At 44.3% G+C, this 27,043-nt stretch overlaps 2 protein-coding genes across 2 annotated transcripts in view; one reads left to right on the forward strand and one right to left on the reverse strand.

Moving 5' to 3' along the window:
- T265_02104 (hypothetical protein) lies at window positions 1–25,713 on the reverse strand (the record flags this gene model as incomplete). The annotated part of the gene is made up of 3 exons (XM_009166263.1): window positions 1–147; window positions 15,683–15,918; window positions 25,620–25,713. The coding sequence occupies 3 exons, from the start codon at window positions 25,711–25,713 to the stop codon at window positions 1–3; spliced, it is 477 nt and encodes a 158-aa protein (XP_009164527.1).
- Window positions 1–27,043, forward strand: part of T265_02103 (hypothetical protein) — a gene marked incomplete at both ends in the record, with an annotated part of 90,757 nt that overhangs the window by 61,607 nt on the left and 2,107 nt on the right. The window contains 15 exons of the mRNA XM_009166262.1: window positions 803–1,479; window positions 1,708–2,017; window positions 2,101–2,314; window positions 3,622–3,824; window positions 4,061–4,159; window positions 8,163–8,271; window positions 10,318–10,423; window positions 13,308–13,741; window positions 15,607–16,020; window positions 16,253–16,455; window positions 19,419–19,684; window positions 22,747–22,834; window positions 23,426–23,567; window positions 25,540–25,607; window positions 26,592–26,882. Coding sequence (XP_009164526.1) covers window positions 803–1,479; window positions 1,708–2,017; window positions 2,101–2,314; window positions 3,622–3,824; window positions 4,061–4,159; window positions 8,163–8,271; window positions 10,318–10,423; window positions 13,308–13,741; window positions 15,607–16,020; window positions 16,253–16,455; window positions 19,419–19,684; window positions 22,747–22,834; window positions 23,426–23,567; window positions 25,540–25,607; window positions 26,592–26,882 — 3,624 coding nt within the window. The remainder of the gene's footprint in view (window positions 1–802; window positions 1,480–1,707; window positions 2,018–2,100; window positions 2,315–3,621; window positions 3,825–4,060; window positions 4,160–8,162; window positions 8,272–10,317; window positions 10,424–13,307; window positions 13,742–15,606; window positions 16,021–16,252; window positions 16,456–19,418; window positions 19,685–22,746; window positions 22,835–23,425; window positions 23,568–25,539; window positions 25,608–26,591; window positions 26,883–27,043) is intronic.

Below are 27,043 nucleotides of genomic sequence, written 5' to 3' on the forward strand. Positions count from 1 at the left end.
TCATAGTTTCGCAACCCAACTCAACTGGTTACAGTTCAGGTATTTGAGTGGAGAATAACCAATAACAGAACACATCCAAACGTAACGATAGGGGAGTGCGTGCTGACTTGAGAACTGTAGGTTGAAAGCAGTGGGGTTTACGGCTGACTAAAAAAGAAGATAACAAATGGGGAGCAGCAATTGGTGTGACTGCAACTGATTTTCTAACCGATACTGATGCACGGTTAAACTACAGTGTCCCTGAAGAACGACTTCTTAATTTTCAGCAGGTAAATAGAGGGATCCCAGTTACAGCTCACTGCTGGTGATGTTCTGTGGAGAGTGGAGCATGTATGGCGGCTTATCCTCAAAAAACGTCGGACTGCTGTCACGATGCTAGATCAAACACACAGGTTTTATCACTAAACTGTTGCGCTCTTCCCTGACGAACTGGGAGCACCACAATATGCACACTACCACAGACCGCCGAACTGAATACTGTTATCTCCCAAGAGATTCCTCTGTGAAGTTACTTAATGGAATCCATTCAGTGTTCTCCACAGAGTGCACCTCCCCTGAAGGTAGAGTACATCTCCTGCAGAGAAGCTGCACAATCCTTTCTGTCTAGCATTCTCTCTCAGATTTTCTGTGCTACTTCTAGCACATTCTTCAAATTCCCTCATGGATTCAGTTGTAGTGGCCTGATTTACTTTCCCACTCTTTTAGTTGTCTGTATACTCGTCGGAATATATAGTTTGACTGGTTTCTGTTTCATGTTCTAACCTTACATGATATAGTTTCATCCTTTCCACTCATTTCATAGCCTACACCTTACGAGCTGCGGATTCAGCGACTTCGGAACCAACTGAACTGGAGAGAGTCGACCAACGCCAATCATACCGGGGACTTCACAAAGGAGCACGGTAAAAAGGAACGCAACATTTTTCGCGAACGAGCTATCGCTCGTCAACGGGCTGAATTTCGCCTGTTTCAACGGGCATCTCCCACACACACATTGGACCCGCACCTACAGACCACATTGACCGCCAAATACCGTACAGGACCATTACCCGATGTGGAAAGCATCAGTCCAGCCTCACTGTTGGACCCACTTCAGCGACTGTCCGCTGCACAGCCGTCAGCAGCAGCCACTGTTTTTGTCAATCTTTATTGTGTTCTCCTACAATCAGTGTCTTCTCAGACAGAGATTACGAACAGCACCTTAAACCGCTTCGCCGAGTCGCTTCATGATATACTCCGTCTAACTTGCCGATTGGCGGCCATCTCCACCACGGATTCTGCGTTGCACGACGTAACCACAGCGTGCCTAGTGCTGTTGTCAAAACTGGTAGAAATCCATTCTATAAGAGCCATACCAACAACTCCAATGCCGCTGTCCTTGGATTCATCAACTGTTGCCACTTCTGCTGTTTTAACGAAGAGCGAGCCGGTTGCAATTGTGCTGCTTGAAGAAGCGTTCAATTTGGCACTCCGTCAACGGTAAGTTTCGACAACTCACAGCTAATCTTTGTCCCTGAGTTGGCACAGAGTTCTCAGTAGGCCGCAATGAGTGAGGCGGATTTGTGTAACAGTGCTAGATGTGTCAGTGATACTCTCAGCCAGAGCCTCCGTCTCTCCATGTTGAAACTGATTGATTTCGATTCCTGTCGCAAACAACCATTTACACTTCCATCTAACCGAACATGTTTGGTTCTCCACATTTTTTAGCATACCTAACACACGCTTGACCTGTGTGAATGCCCCTTCATGGAGTGACCCACCAGAGCTTGTTTATTTTCCGCAACCTTTTCAAAATTTGCTGATGCAATCTTCCCAGGCATCCGATCAATCTCTAGAAGCATCCACAGTGTGGTGGGATCTGACCAGACTTTATCGATCGATCGGCCGATTTGAAGAAGTTCTCGGTTGGCTTCTAGACCGTTGGAGTATCGATAGCCAACTATTCCCACTCATTGGTGAGGCGTTGGTTACCATATCCGAGCTTAATTACACGAACGCTCGCCTGGCTTTCGAACAAGTGAGTTGTGTTGGGTGCTTATGTTTCACCAGACTGTATGTTGCCCATTCTTCACACAGTTTTGATCGACTATTTTCCATAAGATACTAGAAACACCTCACCTTTGGACCACCTGCCCGGATACGCTGGAGCCCGGACTGCAAGCGATATGTCAAGACGGACTGATGGCCTGCTTAGAGCGCATGGCTAGCTGGGATGACCTGGATGTGCTAACATCGCGTGGTTTGAAATCGCTTACTATGGACACATCAGCTGGGTCACAACAACTGCACAATGTATCGTTCTCTTCCGTATGGCGTAAGTGCTCTCAAACGTTGTGTTGCTTTCTAACTCAGCCATAGTACACCTAATCAAATCAAACTGTTTCGTCTAATTGTCAGTTCGGTGCATAGCCATTGTGCAACCGAAAACTGGTCTAGCGTAGGCGGAGGTGATCGAACAGTGAAACTAAACTGCACACCCTTAGGTTAGAAGCCTACGTCACTGAACCAGCTGTAGTTCCAGGGACAGTCGAAGTCAATCTAACATTAGAAAAAAAGGGGGGTGGGGGGTGGAAACCCCAACCGACCAAAGGTCACAGCATCTCTCTTACACAACTATCTTAGCACTAACTCACCCACACAGACTGACAGAAGGTTCAAGCGAAGTTCAAGAGGGACCATCAAATGAACCGAACCAGAAGAACTAGACCCTAGGATGCACCCAAACACATGTAGGTTCCCCACCGCCCCAACACTTGTTCAACCACTCTAGCACACTAAAAATCCCTCGGCCGACGCCCAACAGAGATTTAGTTTGCCTTAGCTGATTTGTTCTCCTTCCGACCAACCTCGGAACTTAGTCACTTGACCTGACGAAGCTTCTGTTGCATAGGCTGGCAAGCATCTCAGAAAGTTGGTGAGCATTGCTACTCCATGGTTCGCACCGGCCTCTTGCGACGCTCATTTAGCGGAACGTTGATCTACGCATTGCCAATTGATCCCAGATACTAAAGCCAAGATGTGGATCGCACAAAATCAGGTTGAAGACAACGAACCTTCTTTGTTCGCATTCGTGAAGTCAAACAGAATGACCAGACAAACCGCATACTGTGGCGAGGAATTGCGACAAGCTAAGAATCAATGCTTTGGTAACGCACTAGCCTGAACAAGATGCAGCCCACTCAGGTGAGATGTTGGCTGGCCAACTGGACAGTTAACTTTGGAACTCTGAATAAGTGGCCTTTCCAACTACCCGGGAAGGGCCAGGCAAAAGAGATGGATACAAGAATGAGCAGGCCACCGTGTGGGCAGATCAAGTTATAGCGTGTGCATAAACGCAGAGAATACGTGAAAATCAATAACACATAAAAACATTATATCATGGGATTAAGAAGAATTTCATTCACATCAGAATGGAAGTTACTAATTATTGTTATCATTATCAATTAATGTGTTGATTAGTTTCGAGTAGCAAATAAACAACAAAATGTGGGATGTAGACGGCCATTGGTGCGATTTTTAAGTCATTCATAGCCATACAAAGGATAAACGTTTATTCCTGATGCAGTCACTTAACCCTCGTTGGTGGTTAGCGAACATTATTTCGTACTGTTTGACTCACAGCACACCTACACAACGACTCTTCTGTCGTGGAAACCCTGTTGCCCCTACTGTTTCGAGCTCGTCTCAAACGCCTTCAGGACGCCATGGTTCAATCCCAATATGAAGAAGCATCTGGACCGTCCAGTTTGGAGGCAGCTAACATGGACTTGTGTGATTTTGTTGAGTCTGCGTTGGAACACGACAACGTGCGATCCCTATTTGAAGTACGTTTTAGTGAATATGTCGTTGTGAAATTGGCCCGTTCCGCAAACCAGTAAAGGGCTGCTCAGGTGTGCTGCCCCAATCCACTAGCAGTCGAGAAGCTAATATCCTTCAGCATCATCAACCTGGTGTGAAATTAGGCCTGTCATTTCAAACCTCCCCCTTCCCGTTAAATATTGATTGCCTACACACACACACACATACCACTTTTGAGATTACATTGTGTCCTTCTCTTTAGGTCCGTTTCTCGGAGGAACTCAGTATCTTCTACTGCTGGAAAGGAGATTTTGTGCGTGCCCTGTACTTCCAAGAGCGAGCTCTGAAACAGCATGCATCGGTAGGCTTGATAGTATAACTTTATGCTTTGTGTGAATAATGCTAACTCTCTTTCGGTTACTAAATTGCACTGGTCATGTGAGTAGTTGACTCTTCAGAAATGCTGTCAATTGTTTACCTTTTATTCTAGTAGTAGAGCACACGTACATCCTAAAGTATACTCTCTATCTTTTGCACCGCCAAAAGCCGCACTCTTCACAGGAGCGCACTTTTTTTCATCCCCAGTGAGTGTGGATAAATGAAATGAAAAACATGAGTTCCCTAATTTTCTTGAGTGAAAAATGTATCCCTAGGTTTTTTGCACCAATAGCTTAGCTGCTGATAGTTGGCAGGATAGGATTTATCGTAAAAGGGATATCTGTGGAACGAAATGGTTGAGAAAATAGGCTTGAACTCTCATTTAGTTGACTTCGGGTACCGGCTGGTCTTTATATTTTATTTAGTTTCCTTCCGATCTTAGAGCCTTCCAGTTTCGATTGTTGAAATACGTCCTCTTTGTTGATGTTGGTGTACACCTTGATTTCACTGGTACCAAAGCTTTCAATTCTTTGTTGCGACAACTCTCGGCAAGCCCTTTGACAGGACAAGTTGTGTATCCTTTCAGCCATAGCAGTTGCTCGGCCAGGTTGTAAAGGTGAGGCTGAAAGTGCACTTGATTATGTTGTGCCAGCAAAAAACCTTGACTGGTGTCGTTAAACTACAACAGTGTGAGCTGAAGTACGTCACTCTCGTCCTCTTCTATTCAAAGACGCTGCTTAGTGGTTTTACCGTGAACATCCTGAAGTTCATTTTCAGTTGGTCGAACGAATCCAGTCGTTGCTGATCATTACCTATTACTGCTTGAAATGATGGATGATAGATGAAGGTGTTGCAGTGATATGAATCGTTGTGTGTAACCGATAGAGTGGCTCCGAGGACCAACCACACGTCCATTATTGAGATTCCTGAGTAATTGCTCTAGTTCACTTTCATTGAAGGCTGTCATATGTGTAACACGCGCTTGTCCGTTAGATCTAGCAGGATTTTCTCCTCTTTTTTTAATCATCTCTTGAAAATACCCTCTCCCTCGTAGAAATTTAAGACTTATAAAGGTTTCGTCCTCTTTTCAGGAGTGTAGTCTCTTGGGGGGCAGCGCAATGCTGGCTCAGAAGGTCTACATCCGGCAAGCATTCCAAATGCACGACATTTCAATGCAAACCCTTCGTTTTCTACTAAGTCTAGTGCAATAAAGTCTCCCCAGCCATATTGGTGTGACTAGCGAAAAACACTGCTCCCTACAATCTCGTTTTCTAGTTGTCACCGAACTGATTGGAATGAAGCAAACCAATAGTCAAAATTGATGGTGACGTGAGTAGATTTGGTTATTTTCAGTAAAGAGGCTAATGTATGCTGAAAAGCCGAGAAGCACTGTTCAGCTGTCCCATCCTTGTTGGGCCTCGTTAGCAGTAGCTCAGAGGCAGAATATTTTCGCTATATGAGTGGAACTTCCTTTCGAGATATCGCCGCTAGAGGAGCCAGTCAGTACATGACCACATGATATGGCTTCCGCGACTGAAGGATGATTGGTGCATTGCCCTGTCTAAGTGAGGGATAATCACACTTTTGATCAGCCACTCGTGGCCGGAGGGTTAATTATTCAACCGCCGGCCGGAAGATCATGGGTGCGGAACTCTCCAAGTCTCTTGGAATGCGAACTGCTGATGATTCCCAACAACGATGCTTCTCTGCTCCTCAGAATAAGGGCCTAGCTACTGATGCAAGTGACTAGTCAGATGACCGGTTCCCAAAACCATTGAGGTTCATCATTCAGGAATGGTGCCGAAATTTCCAGTCTTATTTTGCAAGTGAACAATAAACTGAACATATGTAGATTAAAAACTCAAACACGGCAAATGGAAAAGACAGTATGAACGAGGCACTCATTTGAGCCTTATATCAACTCCTTTGTAGTAGGCTAATGAGTGCAACAAAGTATCGCCATTCCCCAAAGAATGCCTCTTATTGTGCTAGTTGTGACCGTTCAATCACCGAATTTCTGCAAACTGGAATTGAACCAATTAGCGCAATCGGTCGGTCTGAAATTTCGACATGGAATCATGGGCAAGAAGGTACAAATAGGAGAGGGAGGAGTCGGACCAAAAACCTATCGCACGGACTGAGCTACCGGGGACATTATACCTCGTCAGGCGCATTTGCCTAAATTTACATGTGATTTACCACACACCTGCCCAGGCGAATAAGATTAAACGCCTGTCAGAGCTATCATCGTGTCTCTTGGGTGATGTTATGTGATATTGGTCTATAATTCGTGTGTCGTAACCATCCCGAATTGGCACTAGAACGGGACCGATCTACGCGCGCAGAGTCAAGCGAGAGAAGACAATCAATCCGACACTGAGACCAATTGTCCTTTGTTACTGACAAAGACAGTGATTGTAAGGGAATACGCAGGCACAAAAAGACTACTCAGAACGCCCAGAAAATTTAAACAATCAAGGCCACTTGGCAAAACTGGCGGTCACAGCATCACGTGGGGATCTGATTGCGGATAGCACCAACAGAATGAGAGTGTTGGAGTAGGTTTGACACAAAATACTGAATAATACCATCATCACGGCACAAGTACAGATGAAGCGGTCAAATTTTGATAACGTCCAGCTCCCCAAAACGCTTTGGTGCAACTTGCTATAGACCATAAGGGACTTTTGTAAATAATGATGGGTGGGGTCCAAGTACATATCACATTTTCAAGAAAACACGCTTGGGCTCAAACTGAACACCTGGATCTTGCTACCTGCTCTAACAGGAATTAATTTTTATTCCTCCCAACAGAGATATGACCAGTCACATGCGGTGTTTAAATTCTTTCTGTAAAGGATCATGGGTATCTCATTTGGCAGAACATCCGTGCGACACGCGGAAGTTCGTTCGTTCTAGTCCACACCAAATAGGTATTTGTACTCAAGTTATATATACTCGGGTCTCGTTTTAAGCGTTGTGGAAACGTTTCTGCCCGCCCAAGTCTCGCCACACATGGTTCCTGGTAATGTGTTGAAATATTACTAGCTCGGGTGAGTTTGTTAGTTGTTGGGTGGGTGCGCATCCAACTGCGCACTGATGATGTCTCCTCGTGTGGTGACGAAACGTTTGCAAACCAATGCCAAGCTCGGCGAACGGATCAACAGCCACCTGATCAACAACGAACATATGGTTCCTGTTTCGCAAGTAGTGATTTCCTAGTGTAACCTTGATGACGTTTGTAGACTCATTTTCATCATGTGTATCGGTACCTACATGACGCTTACTTACTTATCATAGGTCGATTTGATCATCCGATTTTGGTTTGGTCTGCTTTTAATGCTGTTCTGAAACCTGACGAATTGGCTCGATGGGTTTTCATTTTTTCCCAAGTGATGCTGCTCTCATATTATCGTTAAGATGCAACCATTCTCAGGCTCTAGTGGAGCGGTCTCTTCAGGGGCCTGAAATTTGATAGAACTCCCATCTAATTAGCACACATTGGTTCTTTGTGATCTGTGGTATGTGCTACTGAACAGTCGCTGTAAAGGCAGTGGACTTGAATACTCCAAAGCCCACTGTTTAGTACACACTATTTCACGTCCGTATGCGACACAGTGATTAAACGCCTGTATTATGATCCCCCAGATTAGGAAAAGAGCATCCAGGTAACCAGACAAGGATCTGGTTTTGTAACGTAAAGTTGGTCTGCCCGTAACTGCTGTCATCTAGTCTTCGTTGTGGGCTAACGTTCTCCCAGAATACACCCAGCATTTAACGTTGATCACTCAAAACTCACTAAGGTCAGACAAATATTCGTTTGCAACAGTCCAATGAAGTTTGTATTGTAAACCACAACGTATGATAATCAATCGGTCTTACTGTACTCGGTTCTTCTTCTTTCCAAATAAATGCCATACATTTTCTTGCTGCCGTGCAGCAGTTCGACGATATCAATGCAGTTGCGGTTCACTTGTTGTTCACAGGACTGGCGTGAAAGCATAGCATGCGATCCATTTCGATCCGTAGGAAAATCTGCCCGTGCTCAAACGCTAACTGAACTCAGTGAATTCCTGAATAACATGTTGAACAAAGGTAAGTATTTGCAACTGATGTGTAATGATCGTTAATTTGCTCGTTGGGCTGGACACTTCAACTGCATGCAATTAACCGCTTGCAACCAAGTCCAGCTCAGCCAACATATCAATGGTTGAAGGTATATGCATACACGTCTTTCGCTTTTCACTGGCAGTTCGCGTAAGCACGGTTTGCACATATTTTCCCCGAACCTGTAGCAGTCAGCTAGTCCTCAAAATAAATGTGCTGTTCCCCAAGGCCAAATGTCATGATGACAGTACCTTTTACTGTTTAACCAGTTGTTGGTTATCATAGCTAAAGTTACTCCTGAACCAGTAGAACAGTACAATGTGTATCCGGATACACAAATGAACGTTTCCCGAGGCGATTGATTCAACGACTTAGTCAACTAGAGCTAAGACTAACCAGTCAAGTGCATCCCCGATTGTCAGGCACTTGCTGGAAGCGGTTCGCGATTCACGTCCAGATTATTCTTTTACTTACTCGTTTCGTGACTCACATGCTGGATAGCTAACCTTTTGTGATGCCCTGCTCGTAAAACATTTGCGACCGACACTGTACCTTGTTTTTCCAAAAGGTCATAAAATTATATACTACTTGCTTTATGTCTTGTAGATGCTTGTTGCAACTCTGTCGGGTATCCCACATTTTTAGTTCGTCCAACAATTCAGTTGATCATGGACATTATGTTTCATCGAAATACCTTAGGTCTCCGCGCAAATGATGCGTTAGCCAATCGCCGACCAGTGTTATTCACAGTCATGGTAATGTGTTGGGCTATTCTTCAGTCTCACATGACCACGCAGCCATGCCTTCGTGCTGTATGCATCTGAGGTTGAACGATCTAGCGCTAACAATAAAATCGAATTTTTTAGTACATCGTTTGTCCAGTGAAACAACCCTCTTACTTGACCGGCATGTGAAACCGTTCATTCATATGGTGTTGCGAGCTCTGGTGTATGCGCCGCACCGATGTGGTTACCGCGCTTCTTCTTGGCCAGTCCACTAGGTCAAAGAGAGTGCAGACAACGGTGCATACAGAAGGCGTGTTGAGTGATTTGCAGTGCGAACCTAAGGTGTATGACAAAGCGCTAGGTAGAGACGAGTGAAAACGTGAGGACCAGGCACTGCTAGTTCATCAATCGAACGTAGTCTACCACTTCACGCTACAACTGGTGATGCTACGTTAAGCTTCACGGACCACAATTTACCTATTGATTTTTGATGAGTTTTAGTTGCCCGATGTCAGTTTGTTACAGACAACGAAGAACCAGGTGGTAGAAAAGTCACATGAGAAGTTACCGACAAAGCACTATCACCTGGACCATCGATTGCTTGAATTAACAGGTACCATAAGTGGTAGTCCTCACCTGGCAATCACATTTACTTATTATGTACACAGTTAGTCCGCACTTTGCATCAGCAAACAGTCTGGCGGAGGATGCTAGGAAGATTCGATGTCTTCGGACATTAAGTGACTTACGGATTCGGACACCACCTATGCCATTGAATTCTGCATTAGAAAACGGTTACGATTTATGAAGGTTGGCTGTTTGCTTTCGCTCGCCAGTTTGTGTTTAGTGCATATCGCGTCGTCTTGCTGGATCTTCTCCATCGCCTGAGCATGCTTTGCTTAGCAGAACCCTCTTACAGCATTGAGAATACACTAAACATAGCCTGCATGATCCACACAAAGTGCAGATGTATGGCTTCCAGACATTGCACTCATAGTTTCCTCATTCACACCACCGTTTGTCTGCATCTGCCTGTCATTCAGCCGCACAATGCAGTCTTGTTATTCTATGATGCCTGAACTGCTTCGCGGGTTAGCTGTTGTTCACGGATCACTTGGAAAATCAAAACGCTAGGAAAAGTGCGTAGTGTATCGAAATCGATGGCTTCACATCTGCCTGGGTTCAGAGGTGTTACGTTAGCCAGGGGGTGCGTTTCTTTTGACAAGCATTCTATGAATAAATGGTCTCCTAACATGAGCTTCTTTCTCACACATGTTTCGAAAGGTAACCGCGTTTCACTCTACTCCAGATATTAGCTTTAACAAGATCCAGAGCATTGTCGACACATGGCACAACCGCCCACCGCATCCCTCTCTGGACCCCCTCTCTGCTTGGAACGACATAATTCTTAACCGGTATGTCCTATTTTTCTCATTGGTTCAGCTTCACATGTCCGTCCGTTGAGTGCAGTCTCATTCACTTATTTTGCACGTGGAATAGGTGTTAGACTAGCGCAACCCCGTGAAGGCGTGACTCCTAGATACCTATGAGGCTTCAAGGGAAAACAACTACAGTATATAAATCGGACGGTATTCTTCGCATATTATATTCAACAACTTAGGGTCAGGGGGAATTAGGTGCATGCTTTTTGTTATCATTTCTGGAAACAGAGAAGAAAGTTTTCAGAGACAAAGTCCAGTCTTGATCACACATGCAAATTGCACTAAAAGAATTCAGTTGATCAGGTAGTAGTCTATCTGTTCGCCAAACTTGGCAAATGGCTTGTAAACGCGTCCTCACCATGTCTGGAAACGTCGTCAGTGCGTGGTGAGTTGGATGCCATCGCCGTAGACTAGCAGAGAATTCGAACATCACTGAGCCTTCAACACGCACGTTTCCAGTTGCATCCAGGATGTAGCTGCTCCAAAACCATCCATGTCGCGTTGGAAGTGCACACACTGTTCGTAAATCGGTCGTCCTAAATACACCATCGAAGAATAGTCTGTCAGTAAAAGAGTCATATGGTATTTTCTGAGTTTCTGGGGCTCGCCGAACGACAGGATGGACCAATCAGTTTGAAGGTTCAGTTGCATAGTCGTGAAGATGAACAATCCTCGTCGGCAGTCCCCTCGGATGGTTTCATACGGTTGAACTGTGTACCAACGGGGTCCTATGTGTGATCCCCATGAATGCACCAATATGGGTAACTGACTTTACGGAAAGAAAATTGAGCAGTTTGTTTGGTGGCAGATGTATGTAGGAAAATAGTCTCTTCTGTATCACCTCGGGTCGTTTTGACTCAAGTCAGCTCTCGGTTCACGCCACACACTAACAAACCAGTACTTTTCTAGTGCAAACTTGCTAGCATAGCACATTAATTTTTCCGAGTATGACTGGTCCAGCGTGGCTTCATCTTCCCCCTTCCCCTGAACAAGCTCAAATCACACAGTTCCCTCCCCTAGTGTGAGAATCTTCTTACATGACAGTAATTAATTGAGTTTCAGAAGCTCAGAGAAATCTGCTGATTGATAAGGAATTTATTGGGAACTGACTAAGCTTATTCATTATGTGGGATGGTACGAATGTATTTTCCAGTTCTCTCCACTGTAGTCAAACTTGGGACTTTTTTGTACACACCAAAAAATCATATTGCGTGCTGAGTGCGCAACACCAATAAAGCCTCCTGATTGACCCGAGCGGCACTTGTCGCCTATCTGCATTCGACATCCTCAACAGTGTTGCAAGGTCATAAGTGTATTGTTAGAGGCCTGGATTAGCACTCACTGATAAACCCAACTCCCATTACGGCCAAAATAACAGTTTATTAGACCCCACTGAAGTTTAGCCTGCAATCCTTGTTATCGCTATCAGGTAGGGAAACTAAAAGTGCGTATGGGGATCCTGATATACCCAGCAGTCAATTTATTCAGGTAGGATATTTACAATAAATGCAGGAGATTACCGCGGCATTTCGAAAATGGAGTTGCTGAGAGTCATAAGTAAGCAGATATCAAATACTCCGTATATGCAACAGATCTCCACTTTGGATTTGCACTCCAGATGTGATCAACAAGTGCCTCGGGGTTCTTCGCGTTTGGAACACGTAAACATAAGAAGGCCTTCTTGGACAACTAGAAACTAAGTGAAACACAGATCTACCGACAGAGGAAACTAGTGTTCAGCGGTGATCAAAAACACCATAGATAGCTTGATTTGCTATTGTCATAATCTGGGATTCTATTTCTTGTTGGATAAATGTGATTAGTTCGAACCAGACGGAGAAATCACAGTTGATTTCTGCCATAGGGCACTGAAAGATAATTCGTTGCCGTTTATCTATGAAGAAGTGTTAAAAAATCATATAAAAAGTATCATAAAGCTGCCTGGATCCATAACACCTAACTAATGAACTCTGTTCATCTCCCTGATTTTCGGTTGTGAGGTTTCTGCCCAAGGATACCGATATAGAACTGTCTTGAACCACTAAAAATCCTTCTGCAATATCGTCGCCTACAGTACACCAAGTAACATCGTATCGCATACAGATCAAGAGGAATTCACAGTATGTAGAACAGGAAGTGCCATCTCAGGAAGTGCAACAATGGATCAAGCGGAGACGGCGCCATTACTATATCACCAAAAAACATTAAACCCTCGGTGCATTCAGTAAATGTAAAAAAAATTGTTTCCGCGCCACACTGTCGTACAGTGATTGTGGGCTACTCTCGTACATCTTTGCTGCGTTTCTTTTTATTTACACTTTCTGACTTTCACTCGGTGCTTTGCGGACTCGTTGATCTCTACTCGGCTCTAAAATAGAGCAGATTTTCTTAATTACGGAGTCATAAGGTCTTAGTTAAAGAGTATTAAAAACGAATGTCTGTTTATTTCCTGTTCGTCAGGCTGTGCTAGGTTGTACTGCGCTTTGCGGAACTCTGCATAGGTTTAAGCAAACAACCAGACACTGTCAACTCAAAATTTCACGTTGGATAGTTTTCAGGTGATGAAAAAAAATTAAGTCATGTGCTTGTTCTCCAAGGAGCGGGGTAGGGTGGGAGCGGAGTGGTGAAATGAGTAAAGCATAACACTGCTCGTTTATTTTCACGTCAGCTTTGAGCAAATTGCTTCAGTTTGAGGGTCTGATCACATCAAGCGCCCAGACCTAGCTGTCATCTCTTTCATGGTCGAGTAGCAGCAAACCATTGTGACCTAAAATCTAATCCGAATTTTATACCACATGGCACCTTTCGGTTTCTGGAAGCATGGAAACTTTTCTGGTTTGCAATTTTTCCGTTGCAGTCTGTTCTACCTAACAATCATGAGTACAAAGTGTGGTCCACCCAGTGGGGCATCGTCAGCACTTGGTGAACGGGGGGAAGCCGTAAATCCGCACTTTTTGGACAGGACGATCTTTTCTCTTCGAATGGCGGAGGTAAATGCTTGTATCACACAAAATGACCCGGTTCTGGCGCTGAATCACCTGAAGAACATTCGTATGTTGGCTCAGCGTGGCAATGCGGTCGAATTACTCGGTGGATATTCTCATCCAAAGGACGATTTGTGGTTGCGCTGGTGTGAAGCGTTTGCCGATGCATGGGTCGTTTGGTCCGACAATGCAGTAACTGTCAATGCCCGGCTACCCACAAAGTCAGTCGAATCTCAGTCTACTCTGCGGCAAGTGTGTGCAATCGAAGATCTTGTGAAAGGATTGGCTAACGCTGGATTGCACCTAGGTACGTAACATCCAGTCAGGTAGCATTTCAACTATGTCAAACTGCGGTCAGGACCTTAGGTGTTGTTCCGTGAAAATCACTGAAGACTGTGCCATCGAAGGACTAGCGAATGCTTACGTTATGGCACCTCCGCTCTTTCATTCTCCATCAGAGTAGCATTCTGTACTCATTTTTGCATGTCTGTGCGCTAAAAACCAGTGCTAATATGTTGTTTATCACGAAGATCCGTGAATGAACCCCAAATTTGTGTTCACGCCGTGTAGTTTCTGTTCGTAAAAGCAAGGAGGATCTTTTCCCAAGCTTTTGATGCCCAGTGTGTTTTCTGGCCAGTCAAATGTCCTGTTATGCCACAAAATACAACCAGTCGGAAAGGAGCTGAGCTTCTTTGAGGTAAGCGTTTCGAACTAAATCTCGTACTTACACAGATGCCTTCCTGGGAAGCAAATCACACGAGGGAAGAAGTAACTAATTGCCTTAGGTCGTGATCATCTGACCACCCTAAGAGGTATGGACCACACAAAGTGGTGCGTCAGAGAGGCAGACAACATGATCAGCTATGTCTTCGCTCTCGGTGAAATATGTTACCGCCTAGGTCGTCCTGGCTGATTATTTGGTTGGGAATTATTTTCCAAGAAGTTTTTCCACCTGCATTCCAGGTCGCTTTAATAATTGCTTTTGTGCGAGGAACAACGTGCATCAGTTTCTTTTACAACCGTACGCGGAATGGTATGATACCCGAATTAACACTCGATCGTTTGTCCCTACATTCTTTTAAATCACGCATACTTGCTGTCCCCGTGTTACGTCAAACCGAGTAGCTATTCTAAACTAACGAATCGCCAAATAAAGTCAATAAAACCTGGCTTTATTCTGTTTGTCGAACAGGACTCAATCTTGGAGGACTCTCACTGATATGTTCTCTTCCTCATGTTGTAAGGGATACCGAGAACTCCGTGCCAAGCATGTCTCTGGGTCTTTTGTGGTTCACCAACCAAATGGCACTAGGGTCCCCAGTATCCTCCTCCTCGCTGTGCTATTTCATCTATAGTATCACGCGCAATTTCATGTGGACAGGATAAAAATGCAACTATTTGAAAGGGTTCATGAACGCAGCTCATATCATCCCTTTGAAGAATTGGTGGTACACCTGCAATCATAGCATATCTGGTCGAATCTAAGCAATAAGTACGCATCCAACCAATAAGTAAACCTCAGCCTTTGTGCAACCTAAACCAATTTTCTGTGATGTATTCCGGGCTATTCAACAGGAAAAAACATGCTACTAACTCGATTGAATTCGTCGAATAAATGCGTGTGCGTATCCGCAACCGAGTCATAGACATTGGAAGAAGCGTCGTAAACGAGGTTGTTCCTCATCGTTTGTTGTCGAGACTAGTTATGGGCCTGAAACTATCATCCAATTCCAAAACATAAGCCATTGAGTAAGTTGACTTTGGTTCCATCCTACGCAGCTCCTCAATTAAAAAATGTTGGCTGCTAAAATCCTCAAAGCATCCAGTTTCTAGTCTATTGTTAAGTTGACTTGCTTTAGTCATGTAATAGTGTTACGGCATTTGACCTCCATCGCCCCCGTAAATTAGTGTATCCGTTCAAAACAAAAGTCCCTTGGGCTCTGTCACAATCATTCGAGATATCGTGTGTTCTCATAGAAGTCAAGAAGAAGAAGATACTTTAGTGATGGGGTAAAAATTAGTCGCTCCTAAAGGATGAACGGTGTTATCCGTTTCTGACCGGATCCGCTAGCTGCGGAGGTTACTGTAGTTCGAATAACACAGCCGTTCCTTTTCTGACAGGCAACAAAACAACTGGTGATTTTCTGACATTTTTTCCCAACAACCCTACAGTTAACTGTTCCACGAATCGACCTCACCTACTTACTGACTACTCATCCGGAAGCCATGCGGATATGGCGCCATTTACGTTTTTCACCAAAGTTGGGCGCCTGTTGTCACGACTGTCTCTTCTAGTGGATCTACCGGCCGATGATGGCCAATTGTCACCACAGGCCTCGGATCGCCTAAACCTACTGCTCCGCCAACTTGGAACGCCTCCGTTTTCTTCGTATGGCTGCGACACATCTTCGTCTTCTACATTGTCTGCACGCCTTAGCTCATATACACTGTCCCTGTCTTCCCAAGCTACCCGAATGGCAATGGCTTTGAAATTTGAGACGAGCAAAATGACGCCCTCCCTCATTCAGCAGTTATCCGAACCAATGATCGTGTTAGCTGACTTCTGTGATCGGAAGCTCATTTCAGGTCTGTTTAGTTTTTAAAATTGAGAGTTTTCTTTCACCCTTGCATCTCCATTCCCTGTTCTGGCTATCCTGTTATTTTTTTTTGCCAATTCGCTTTCATAGTATACCACTCGTATCTAGTTTACTTTTTTACTCATGCATATGTCTTTCCAGTTTGTACAATTTGTGTGGTTCGCATGTCCACCTTTTCACATTTGCGTCGGTTGCAACTTGTCCTTTCCTTGCATTCGCAGCTTCCCCATCGATCCAGAAAGCGATGAAAACTGATTCCGAACAATTGTCGACTAGCGCCTTATGTTATTCATTCATCGAAGCCACATTGTGTTCAATGCAATTAAATCATCGTGCTGGGCATCTTCGTTTCCCTCGAGCTCTGCAGCTTGCTTCCATAGACAATGATCCTGGATCAAGTATCCAAAGTCTATTTATTTCTGGCGTAAGTGTCTCCAATGAGGTCGAATTTGGTCGAATTCGTTTGGTCCTTTTTGTATACCATTGAATTTATAGCTGGTCTAGCTCAACCGTTTTACGTTTTACGACAGTGCAACCATATGAATGTAAGCAAACCTATGAAATGAACCATACATCTGTCATAATTTCTTCGACCATAGGTGTTTCGGCTGTAATGGGGACATGTGGGACGTTGCGTGTGCTGTTCATCAGGATTCGTTTCAAGGAGACCAAGGATTCCGATTATACTCTGAAACAACAGCAGTTTGATGACCAGAAGGCATGTTGATTTCGACAGATTGACCCAATATTTGTGGGAATTGTTATGGCAGTCGTGTGTGGTTATCACGTAGAAGCTAAGCGACGAGAGCACTTGAAGCATGCGAAAATCTGAGGAATGTCTCTATCCGTGGGTTGTAACTTGTGCCCGTTTCGTAGCGTATTGCTGTGGCTACCGGTGCTGTGAACGAGGTCCCCACTCATCGATTGTCAGTGTGATTTACCCAGGTTGTAAGCTTGTCAAAAGGACACCGGATTGGTTAAGCAATTTGTCAGTTTAATAGCCTACACACCGCCGTTTCACCATAAACATAATAACCACGGCTGTCTTCTGTTGGAGTTATTTCATAATATAATGCTGTCAGTCTGTCATCCTGCTTAAAACTCCAAGCACCTTGTTGCTAGCATGAACTAATCACGTGCTCCTGAAGCCATAAGTCACTCGTGAATGTGGTGTTCCCATTTTCGAGGGGATTCCGTAACTGGGTCGCCACGTGTGGTTTACTTTTGGCGTTTCTTTGTCAATGCTAGTGACTCCAGCGTCCCCTTTGTGCGACGTTTCTCCTATCTCCTTGGTCAAACATAGGAACGATGAGAAACCCTCTTTGGGTCCTGCCAAACTGAGTATTGTCAAACTCACATACTAAGCATATCTTCGAATTTCTGCGGGATCAGCCTCATCGTGTTTGTTCATCAATAAACACATCGGTAATCGATTGTATTGGAACTCGGAAATTTACGTCAGGAAAGTAGGCTGATTAACCCATAGAACGGGTACAATTACCGTAAGGAAACGTGGGAATAACTTTGAGGATGGCATCTGCAACAGAAAAACCCGATCGTTTCAAACAACAGGGAGAAATGCGTGGTTTGAATGTATCCGTGGCCTTCCATGAAGGGCGACCAATTCATTTTTTCCATTAAAGCTATCTCCCCGCAAGTCCATTAGGTCACCTTCTCACCAACTTCAGGACTTCTGAAACATCCAAGCTCCCTTCCAATCCCAATGAGCTCTCAAAATCTGGTCGGGCGTATACAGCCACATTAACTATGTGACTCGCTTTCAAACAGTGTGATTCATGTGGCAATTTCATATTGCTGTCCAAAATCTCTGTTCTTGATTTGCGCCTATAGTCACAATACCACTATTGCAGACATCAACATATAAGCATTTCAACTGAAAGTTGAGTATGGGTGACTGGGTTAGGTGATTAGGTGCGTGTTTCTGAATTTGTTTTGGTTGAATGCGCTTTCGGTCACTTCTGGGAGCGTCCAAAAAGAGTGGCCGGAATAATCTGTTCCCTAAATTTGTTTGCTCTATCGGAGTTATTAGCGGTTTCCCACGAGAAGTGCTTCCAGTACTACCGGGTTAGTCAGGACGAAAACTACCTTTTACACGTGTATCATACTATGATTCGATCTACCACGGCAGCTGCCTAGGACGAATGAAATCTGAGTATACGTATGCTTCCTGGAGACTCGTTATTCGGTCAACAATCGGCTCCCCTGCACCAACACTGAAGCTCACTTTCCAGTACGATCTGTTTTGGCATGTGACGATAGGGGGCAGGAACAGCATAACCCATTGCATTCAGGGGCGTTACTATCTGCCGAAAATTGCGGCAACAAAATTGGCAAGGTTCATGGGGTAAAAACTGGGTTGAATTACGGAAAGTCGTGCCAATTCGTCGGACTTTCTTCAAGGCGGCAGAAGACTACTAACTCACTTGGAGAGATAAGCTTCCCCCCCCCCCAAATTCTAGATTTCATAAGCTTTGTAGTTGGGTATAATAACCGTTCCTAAATAATGTGCCGTATGGTGGGGTGAACCGCATGAAAAGGCTGGAAAATCTTACAGAACCGAAATTTGAAGGGCAGTCTGCCCGTGGGTATCTTGCCGAACCAATCTATAACACAAGCTGAAAGCCTTTCTCATCTCTTATTTCTTTTTTGTACCTATATGCTGTCTTTTCCAGCAACAGCAATAGCGTGAAGAAAACAGCTGATGATACAAACAATATTCCGTAGGCGAACAACCGAACACTAAGTAGGCAACCTGAATTACTAGCATTCTTTGTATTAGACAATACTGTTTTATTTCCAACAATTTAGTTAAACACCTCCCAATAAAAATGCATCCAAGATAAGCGCATTTTCAGCTGGTCAACGGGGCACGTGCTGTTCGTATGGAACGTTATACTGTATCCGTTCCATTGGTATGAGTAGTCGCTTTGTCGTGTTTTACTGCGTTTGACACGTGCATTAAAATCCGTTTAAAACCTAACTACTCGTAAGTAGCCAGATACCACACTATCTCTTCATGTTCAGGGTCCGGTCATCATCATGTAGTGACCTTGGACGCTTAGATATTATAAATGCAAAGTATTTGGTAATTATCAGGAGCTCCACAGGGATCGCCGAGTGTTACGGACCGTTCTGGATGAAGTTCGGTGCATATGCCAAACCAAGTAAGCCACTGAAATACTTATACGTTGGCAGCGATTTCGTGTCAGGTTCCATTGTTTAAACTTTGAGCCTAAACATCTGGTGATCGAATCCTGTTAAATCCACCTGATGAGTTACACTCAAGGAAGTTTTCTGCAACCAGCCATTTTCGCGCAATCCATTAATCTCTTGAATCACACAGTTACTTTTAATCTTCATCCCAAGACTGCTAAACTGCCCACCTGGATGTTTACGCAGTGGCTGGACTTGCTTGTCACCGGGCTTTTCGCAACTGCCACTTCAGAGCCGGTGCTGGTGAATCAAATAATCGACCGGGTTGCTGTAGACTACCCGCAAATAATGCTTCCTCCATTCTTGGTAAAGACATCTGCCCTCCTGGACGACCACTGGTCGAGTACGGATGAACTTGCTGGCAGTCCTGGTTTCAATGTTCAGTCTATTAACGATGCAGCTAGACCAACTGTTCACCGGTTAGTTTCATTCATTCAAACATCATTCATGTTTGTACCTAGTCTTGTGGAATCGCAAGCCGTGTTTTATCGAAATTGAGTCTCAACAACACTTGAAATGAAGCACATTTGAGGAAATGAGGTTCCAAGGCAAAACAGCGAAAAAAACGTTTATACACTGAGGAACTCCTTCAAGCTACCATTGCCATCATTTAGATCGTTTGTTACGCGACAAAAAAAGATACTAGAACTTTGGGTACGGTTATGCTTTATTGACTGACAATCAGGCATGAACGTTTGTTGTTTTGAGAAGTGTACTGAACATGCAGCAAAATCTGAGTTTTATACAGGATTTTTTACTTTATAAAGGGCACTCGGAGGTGTACAGATGAATAGAGCTGTGAAGGGAATAGGAGGACATTCCTCGTCGCACGTATGTTTCCCTCACTGTTTGTGTTTTGGCTGAAAATGTTACGCAACTAATCCTATATGGCTAATTCATCTCCAATAAGAAATGTTTCTTTCCATAAGTAGCCTTCACTCCAGGTCCTAGGCTATGTAGTATGCCCTAGGAGTCGAAAGCTGCTGCAGCCGAACGGAACCAAGGTGATACCGTAACGGTGGAGATTGATGTGACACCCAAGCAGTTTTGGCTGGCTGTGCCCCATTCGTCCAGTGTCATGTTGGTACACTGGCTGTAAAATCAGATGCGATGAATCCACAGAACTTCGCACTACTCTGTACGTCACCTCACGTCACAATGTTTTACTGTACAAAGGTGACACAGAATCTGTTGAAAAACGGCTAGACCTAGGACCAAGTTACCAATCTTTTGCCGGACTTGATTTTGAATGGACGGGTTTTCAAAACCGTGGAATGCGTCTATGGGAAATTTACAACTTCTGTGTCCTCATGGAAGCGAACTATCGATCACTGATTCTGGGTTTTCCACAGTGTTGTTTTGATGATTCGGACGGCTGGGCTATCCTCATGCCATACTGATGTCAGTGAGAAAGCTTACCACAGACTGGTTTGCGACCAATGATGACAATATGCGAATTTGTAGGAATGGTTGATTTCGGTACTCAACAGAGCATGGCAAATAGACTTCCCACGCGAGCAATACCGTTATTCGGTACCGTATGGTCCAATCGTCCTAGCCCTCTGCTTGACATCCGTTTTTTTTTTTCACCGAACCTGTCTCCTGTCTCATTCGAATGAAGATAAAAGTGCTTGTGCGCAGCTGAACAAGGTCATCGCATGCTGTCTGCTTGGTTTATGCCGTACGTCGCAGCCGCCACTCCTGAGCCATAGCTGGAACAAAACATGGCGTTGATCCGTGTTACAACAAAGAACTGTTAGGGTACTCATCTCTGTTGATGTGCTCAACGCATATCGGCTTGCCTCGGCATGTTTAGGATGGAAATGATAGAATTCCATTGTTAAGCGGAGTTTTGAAAGTCGGAATTTGTGCCAGCCAAAGCTACAATAACTGTATCTTCGAAAATAAAAGGATGAATAATAACCACTAATTTTTAAGATACCGAGTTACCATTATTTGTAGTCTAGACGGTTTTAAACCATCTGACGAAAACTGACACACTGTTTATGGCTGGGGGCCGTCGCTGCTCCTCGCTTAGTTTGATTGCATGCTTGTAATGAGCAACGCGATTTCGGTTCCCCTTGAACTTGTTACGTTTGCCTGAAAGGCCTCAGAACTTTGGAAGACCGACGTCCCCGCAGAGCAGTAAAACTGATTCGTGTTTGCCAACCAACTGGCGCACAGTCCTGTAGGCTGTCAATATCGACAACAGTTGTCGTCTATGTGCTCTGCTGGGTCGGATCTATTCATGCTTAAACTGAGAGATTAGTGTTGACTGTCCAGGAAACATACGCCCTAGGTGTAGTTCTTGTTCGAACAAGTTGTTAACCAATGCAATACTCATAAGGTTGCTGAAAATTCTTCAACAGCCCACGACCGGTTTCGCCCTTCTTGGGGCCTACCAGGTAGGCGAATCGCTCGATTTTCCGTCAATGTTATGTTCCGCTTGAGCCCAATTTGCACGAAATTAGCGAATTACACTCATTTGCAAACCAATTTGGTTTGGTTGACCACTTCAATAGTCAGAACACTTGTCAGTGGCCAGAAAAATGTGTCTAATTGGTCGTCGATCCTCATGTAAGACTTGGGAATTACCAAGGCATGCGCTTAAGATTTTACCTCATGTTGAACGCGAATTTTGAAGGTAACGTAATGTAATGTAATCATACAAATAGTAATGGTAATCAGTGCCTATCTGTCATGCCACCCGAAGGAAGCACAAGGGTTGGGGTGCTTATTGGTTGTTGATCAGGTGGCTGTTGATCTGTTCGCCGAGCTTGGCAATTGGCTTGCAAGCGTTTCGTCACCATACGAGGAGACATCATCAGTGCGCAGTTGAGTGGGTACTTCTTCCTTGCCTGCGTGCGTTTATATAGCATTCGAAGGCTATCTGTTATCTTCTGACGTGATTGGCTACTTAAAGTGTAACAAAGTGTTCCCGGTTTGGACAAGAGCAGTCAAGATGCCGGAGCTGGATTCGAACGATAGACCTTCCGGTCAGTAAGTTCACGCCTTAACCACGGGCTCAACATAGTAACGAGAAAACTATGGATCCCGTCGCCTCATACCCGGCGTTCTCACTGTAGATTATATAGAAGCACATATCACATCATTCCATTGACACTGATGAGCGGTTGATGTCTTCGAAAAACCGCACCCAGACACATGCATATATGCTCAACAGAAGTAACAGATGCGGTGTCAAGCTATGAATGCTGATGAATAGCGGAGCGAAATACGTTGTTACCGCTTACCTGGTATCCTTTGAAAAGCAATCACACAGAGGCGTTCACGTGATCTTTTGACTGACTAGGGGCTTGTTGCGTCCCCACTCTTTCAGTTCCCCCTGCGTTGGCTGATTGATCAGGTGGGTTCAACCTAAACCATGGTCGTATGCTTTTTTATAGAGTGTATACTGAATGTATGATACTATTCCTGAAAAGTTTTCCTCTTTTCTTGTTCGTTTTCGGTTGTTCTGTAGACTCTTCCGGTTGCTGTCAGAGTCACAAGTTTACGCGCGCTTCGTGGAGGAGCTGTCTTTTTTGGAAGAACCGAAATTAGTTCTGAAAGTGAGTTTTATTCTCAAAAGTCCGTCCAAACAGTCTATTACCAGTATTCGAGGAGCGTGTCAACTACTTAATGTGAGCGTTTGCTTTTTTCCAAAATGCCGAGACCAGGAGAGATTTCTGAACTCCTTTTGGATTCTTGAACAGTTGATCCACTGTGTGCACTCAACTTCAAGTCAGTACGAATGGACCCAACGTGATAATAGTTCAGTGGCCTTCTATGCCTTTATCACTGGAGGAAAGGTATTTGCAGATATTGCACATTAAACCAGGGTCGTCCAAGTAATTCTCCGTGGTCTTTTCCACTTGATTGTCCGAGCCTCGCCACTGACTGTAAATCACGGTTTATCGTCTGAGATAACGCAGAGCTCATTGTTAGGCCGTTTTCAGCTCGCAAAGTCTCCCGGTGTTATGCGCATTTTCAAAACATCAACTCTGAGTGACTTCCACTTCACGGTTTTCTTTTCGGCTCTCAAACTTACACACAACAATTCTTGTGAGTAAATCTTTAAAACAACAGGGCGGTTTTCAGAATTCAAACCCTGAGCACACTGCACGTTGAATTACACAACATACACTTGCTCTGTTTTCCAGGATTGGCTTGCTTCTCGAGCGAAACGAACTCTGAGCAACTCGGAACCAAACAGCGCTGCACGGCTTGCCCTGGTTCGAGATTACACAAACCTATTGCTACGTTCATTCAGAAGGTCGACTACTTGTGAACTGTCTCCAGAAGGTCAGTCGTTTTTGGCTTGGTGGTAAATTTTAAACACTTTGGGTTAAGTTCCTTGATACGACACTATCAATGAAGTTGATGAAAACCATAGGACAGTCCACTGTTTGCTTCGCTCCCATTTGGGCCCATTAGATCGTGACGTCTTTCCCTCTCTCTCTCTCTCTCTCTCTCACACACACACACACACACCGTGAGTCCGGTTGGATAACAGAACTAGGGCTGTAGACCAGTACCAGCTAAACCAAGGGATTACAAGACTAATTACAAATTTTGGTTGTTTAAAATGAATGAATTTATAGCGTGCACTTGCTGCCATATCGGCGAATCGTAAAGCGCAGCTGTTTTTCTGCCAATTCATGGAATCACCGTCATGGCTCTTTGCATTTGTTCCAAACACGCAGGTTGCGAGCGATTTCAGTGAATGGAATTTTCAAGCTATTAAGTTCAAAGTTGTTCGGGCTGTCCTCATCAATCCTTGTCTCTTGGTTCGGCCTATTGACTGCCGCAATTCCACTGGAAAAGCGGTGATTAAAGAGCCTAGTTTGTTTAGGTTTGTTTGTATCACCGTTCATTGTGTTTTGTTGAGCGCTACTATAGTCGCAGCGTTAAACACGCGTAGTAGAGCTTGACTCAGTCACTGCCGGACCCGTCTATCCTTCTGGTCCCTTTTACACTTTCCTTGATGCAAACTGATATTTATGAAGAGTTTCTCGCTGCGCTTTCTGTCCAACAGCCCATAAGTCTGGGTCACGCTGCTGGGATAGCCTTTATTCTGCGATACGGCTAATATCTTTTTCAAGGTCCCTTTCTAATGCTTCGTCAGAACGAATTTCTCTTGCTCTGGTAAACGTACCTTCTGCAAAGGCTCTTTCATACGGTACTTCGAAGAAGCTTTTCAAATGAGAACATTTTTCTCTCTAGATTGCCATATGGAATATCGATCTGATGAGTGATCGCTCCTTGTTCCTTGGACATCAAGCGTGAATTTAATGTCTGCGTGGCTTTGATTCATATATTCTAGTGTCTAGCATGTAAACCGTGGTCCAATTCGACGAAATTATCACCAACGATAGATGTGCGTTTTTTTGTACAGACGGACGTAATTTTTCATTCTCAGTTAAAAGCGGTCAAGTGGTTTCATCGCCATGCCATCTATTTGTCAGTTGTGATTCTTGTTAAGATATCCCTTGACCGGCTCCGCTTTTCTTGGGGCTTATCAGGTAAGCACAATCTCCGAGTTTCCATCAACCTACTAACCTGCTCCAACCCAAATTTTACTAACTGGTGTATGGTGCATTTCGAACCAAGACCTGTGCTCAATACTCTTAAGAAGTAGCGCAAGTACATATGACAAACGAGATGAGGAACGCCAGTTGATCCATTACGTGCGCTTACCCGCATCGTATATATACACTTGGACTCCACATGAGTTTGTATACTGGATCTACGGTTAGTGTATGTCAGAGTCATTAGTAAACCTCTTGTACGAGTTCCACATTGGAGCAGACGTTGACATCTTTCAGATACCCGAAGGTCTGATCCAAGTTAAGTTGTGAGCTTGAATAATGGCGCAGACAGTCATTGGCTGGTGGGTCATAAACCAAGGTTGTGGTGAAACATTGTGAAGTCCGTACTCACCTGGCTAATGGGAGCTACAGGTTCGATCTTCGGTCATTCATTCTGTATGCTGGAGACTCTAATTAGAACTATTTGAAGCACTCTCTATTTTGCTTTCATGTCTGACCGTTTTCTTTTTGACAGCCACTCCATTTTTGTTGGTATTCATGAACCGGATTTTTTATGCCTTTTTTGGGTACATTCGGTGCCTGTTTGCCTTATTTGGACGCGTGGGAATGCATCGCACTGACTGTCTTTCTTTTTATTTCATTCTCTTGTGGGAGTGAAGCAAAGCAGGATTATACGTAGTGCGTGACTTCTATCTTACACCCACTGATATCTCTTTCTCCATTAGGGTTTATTGTGGAAGCTGCAAGCGGATCACTTGCTTCGGGATCTCATCGAACCATGCTTTCCGAACGGGTATGTATTTACCTTTGTTTATCACGTGCTTGTGACGTGCGGCAGCTTGTTCCAATCGCGACTGTGTTGCGTTATCTTGGCCGTTGGGTTGATGGAAACTGTGCATTAATACACGCGTCCCTTTACAATTACTAACACTATCAACCTCCCCATCTGCTACAATTCAACCTCGATGGAAAACGAGACTTAGCTATTTCTTGAGCTACACTTCTAGCCAAGAATGACTGTCCGTTTCTCTAACAAAGTCTTAAACCACAATACGGAGTCCTCTGACTTATACTCAGCGCACAGACGAGTAGGGTCTTGAGAGCTATACCCTATACTTTTTCAGAATCATCAGTCTGTAAGTGACCTCAAGGCTACAAATCGCTTTCTTACAGTAAACCCATTGAAGGGCGTGTTGCCATCTAACCAGATGAATCCGTATTTCTCCTTGGATAAGTTTCTTGTAGGTTATATCTGTCAACAACATAGGCAATTTTACCACATCTCCTACCGCTACACATGCTAATCGCTGCCAACAGAGACACCACCAAAGAGCGATCCTCCCCTTGTATATTGCCGCCATCCATGATTGCTTATAATTGATGCCATTAGTACCTCACTTGTAATGGTCTCTTTTGTACGGCACTTTTGCTAGAGCCAGTCTGTATTGGTTGTTTGTCTTGGCATTTGGCTCACTCGCCAGTCGAAGAGATATCGTCAGTGCGTGTTTCAACATGTCCAAACGGCTTCACAGTAGGTCGGCGGTGTTCTGAAACAATGGAAAGTGCGTGATCACTTGTCTAAACCTAAAATCACCACACATTGTGGCTAGGTTTCTTCTGCTCCTCAAATCTCGGGAAGATAACCTATGAATTGTATGATAGTACATTTAGGTCCGGATCCATGTATGTTCCCTAGGTATCGTCATACTGAGTAGACGCACAACGATCGATGTACTTTTTACCTCCTTTTTCATTCGATTTTTTTCTTACTCGACAGCTTATGGAGGCCTGCAATCAAGTATTTGGTCCAGGCGGGTCACAGTTTGTCTTCGCTTCCGTAAACGACATCGAGCAGAGCATTAAACAGCTGGAACTTTTTTTGGAAACTCAACAGACTCCCTCCAATGTGAACCGTCTGGCTGATTATTCCCCATGGTTGTCATCTTTCTCATCGAATGACTTTGCATGTGCACAATTTTTGTCCGTCCCTTCTGCCCAGTATTCGTCGATCAACCATACTCAACTGGCCCAAAGAGTGCATATCTTTCGATTCGGCTTTTCATTGAATGTATGTCATATGATGCCTCCTTACCGTGACATTCAGATTAATTGGCTTTTGTGAGACAACACTTTCGACAGTACTGAATTAGTATCAGGTATAGGGTAGATGTAATACCTAGGCATTCACCCTCCTCGACAAACCTCAGATATATATATATATATATATAT

This window comes from Opisthorchis viverrini (assembly GCF_000715545.1).
Source record: "Opisthorchis viverrini unplaced genomic scaffold opera_v5_24, whole genome shotgun sequence".
NCBI classification, from domain to species: Eukaryota; Metazoa; Platyhelminthes; class Trematoda; order Opisthorchiida; family Opisthorchiidae; genus Opisthorchis; species Opisthorchis viverrini.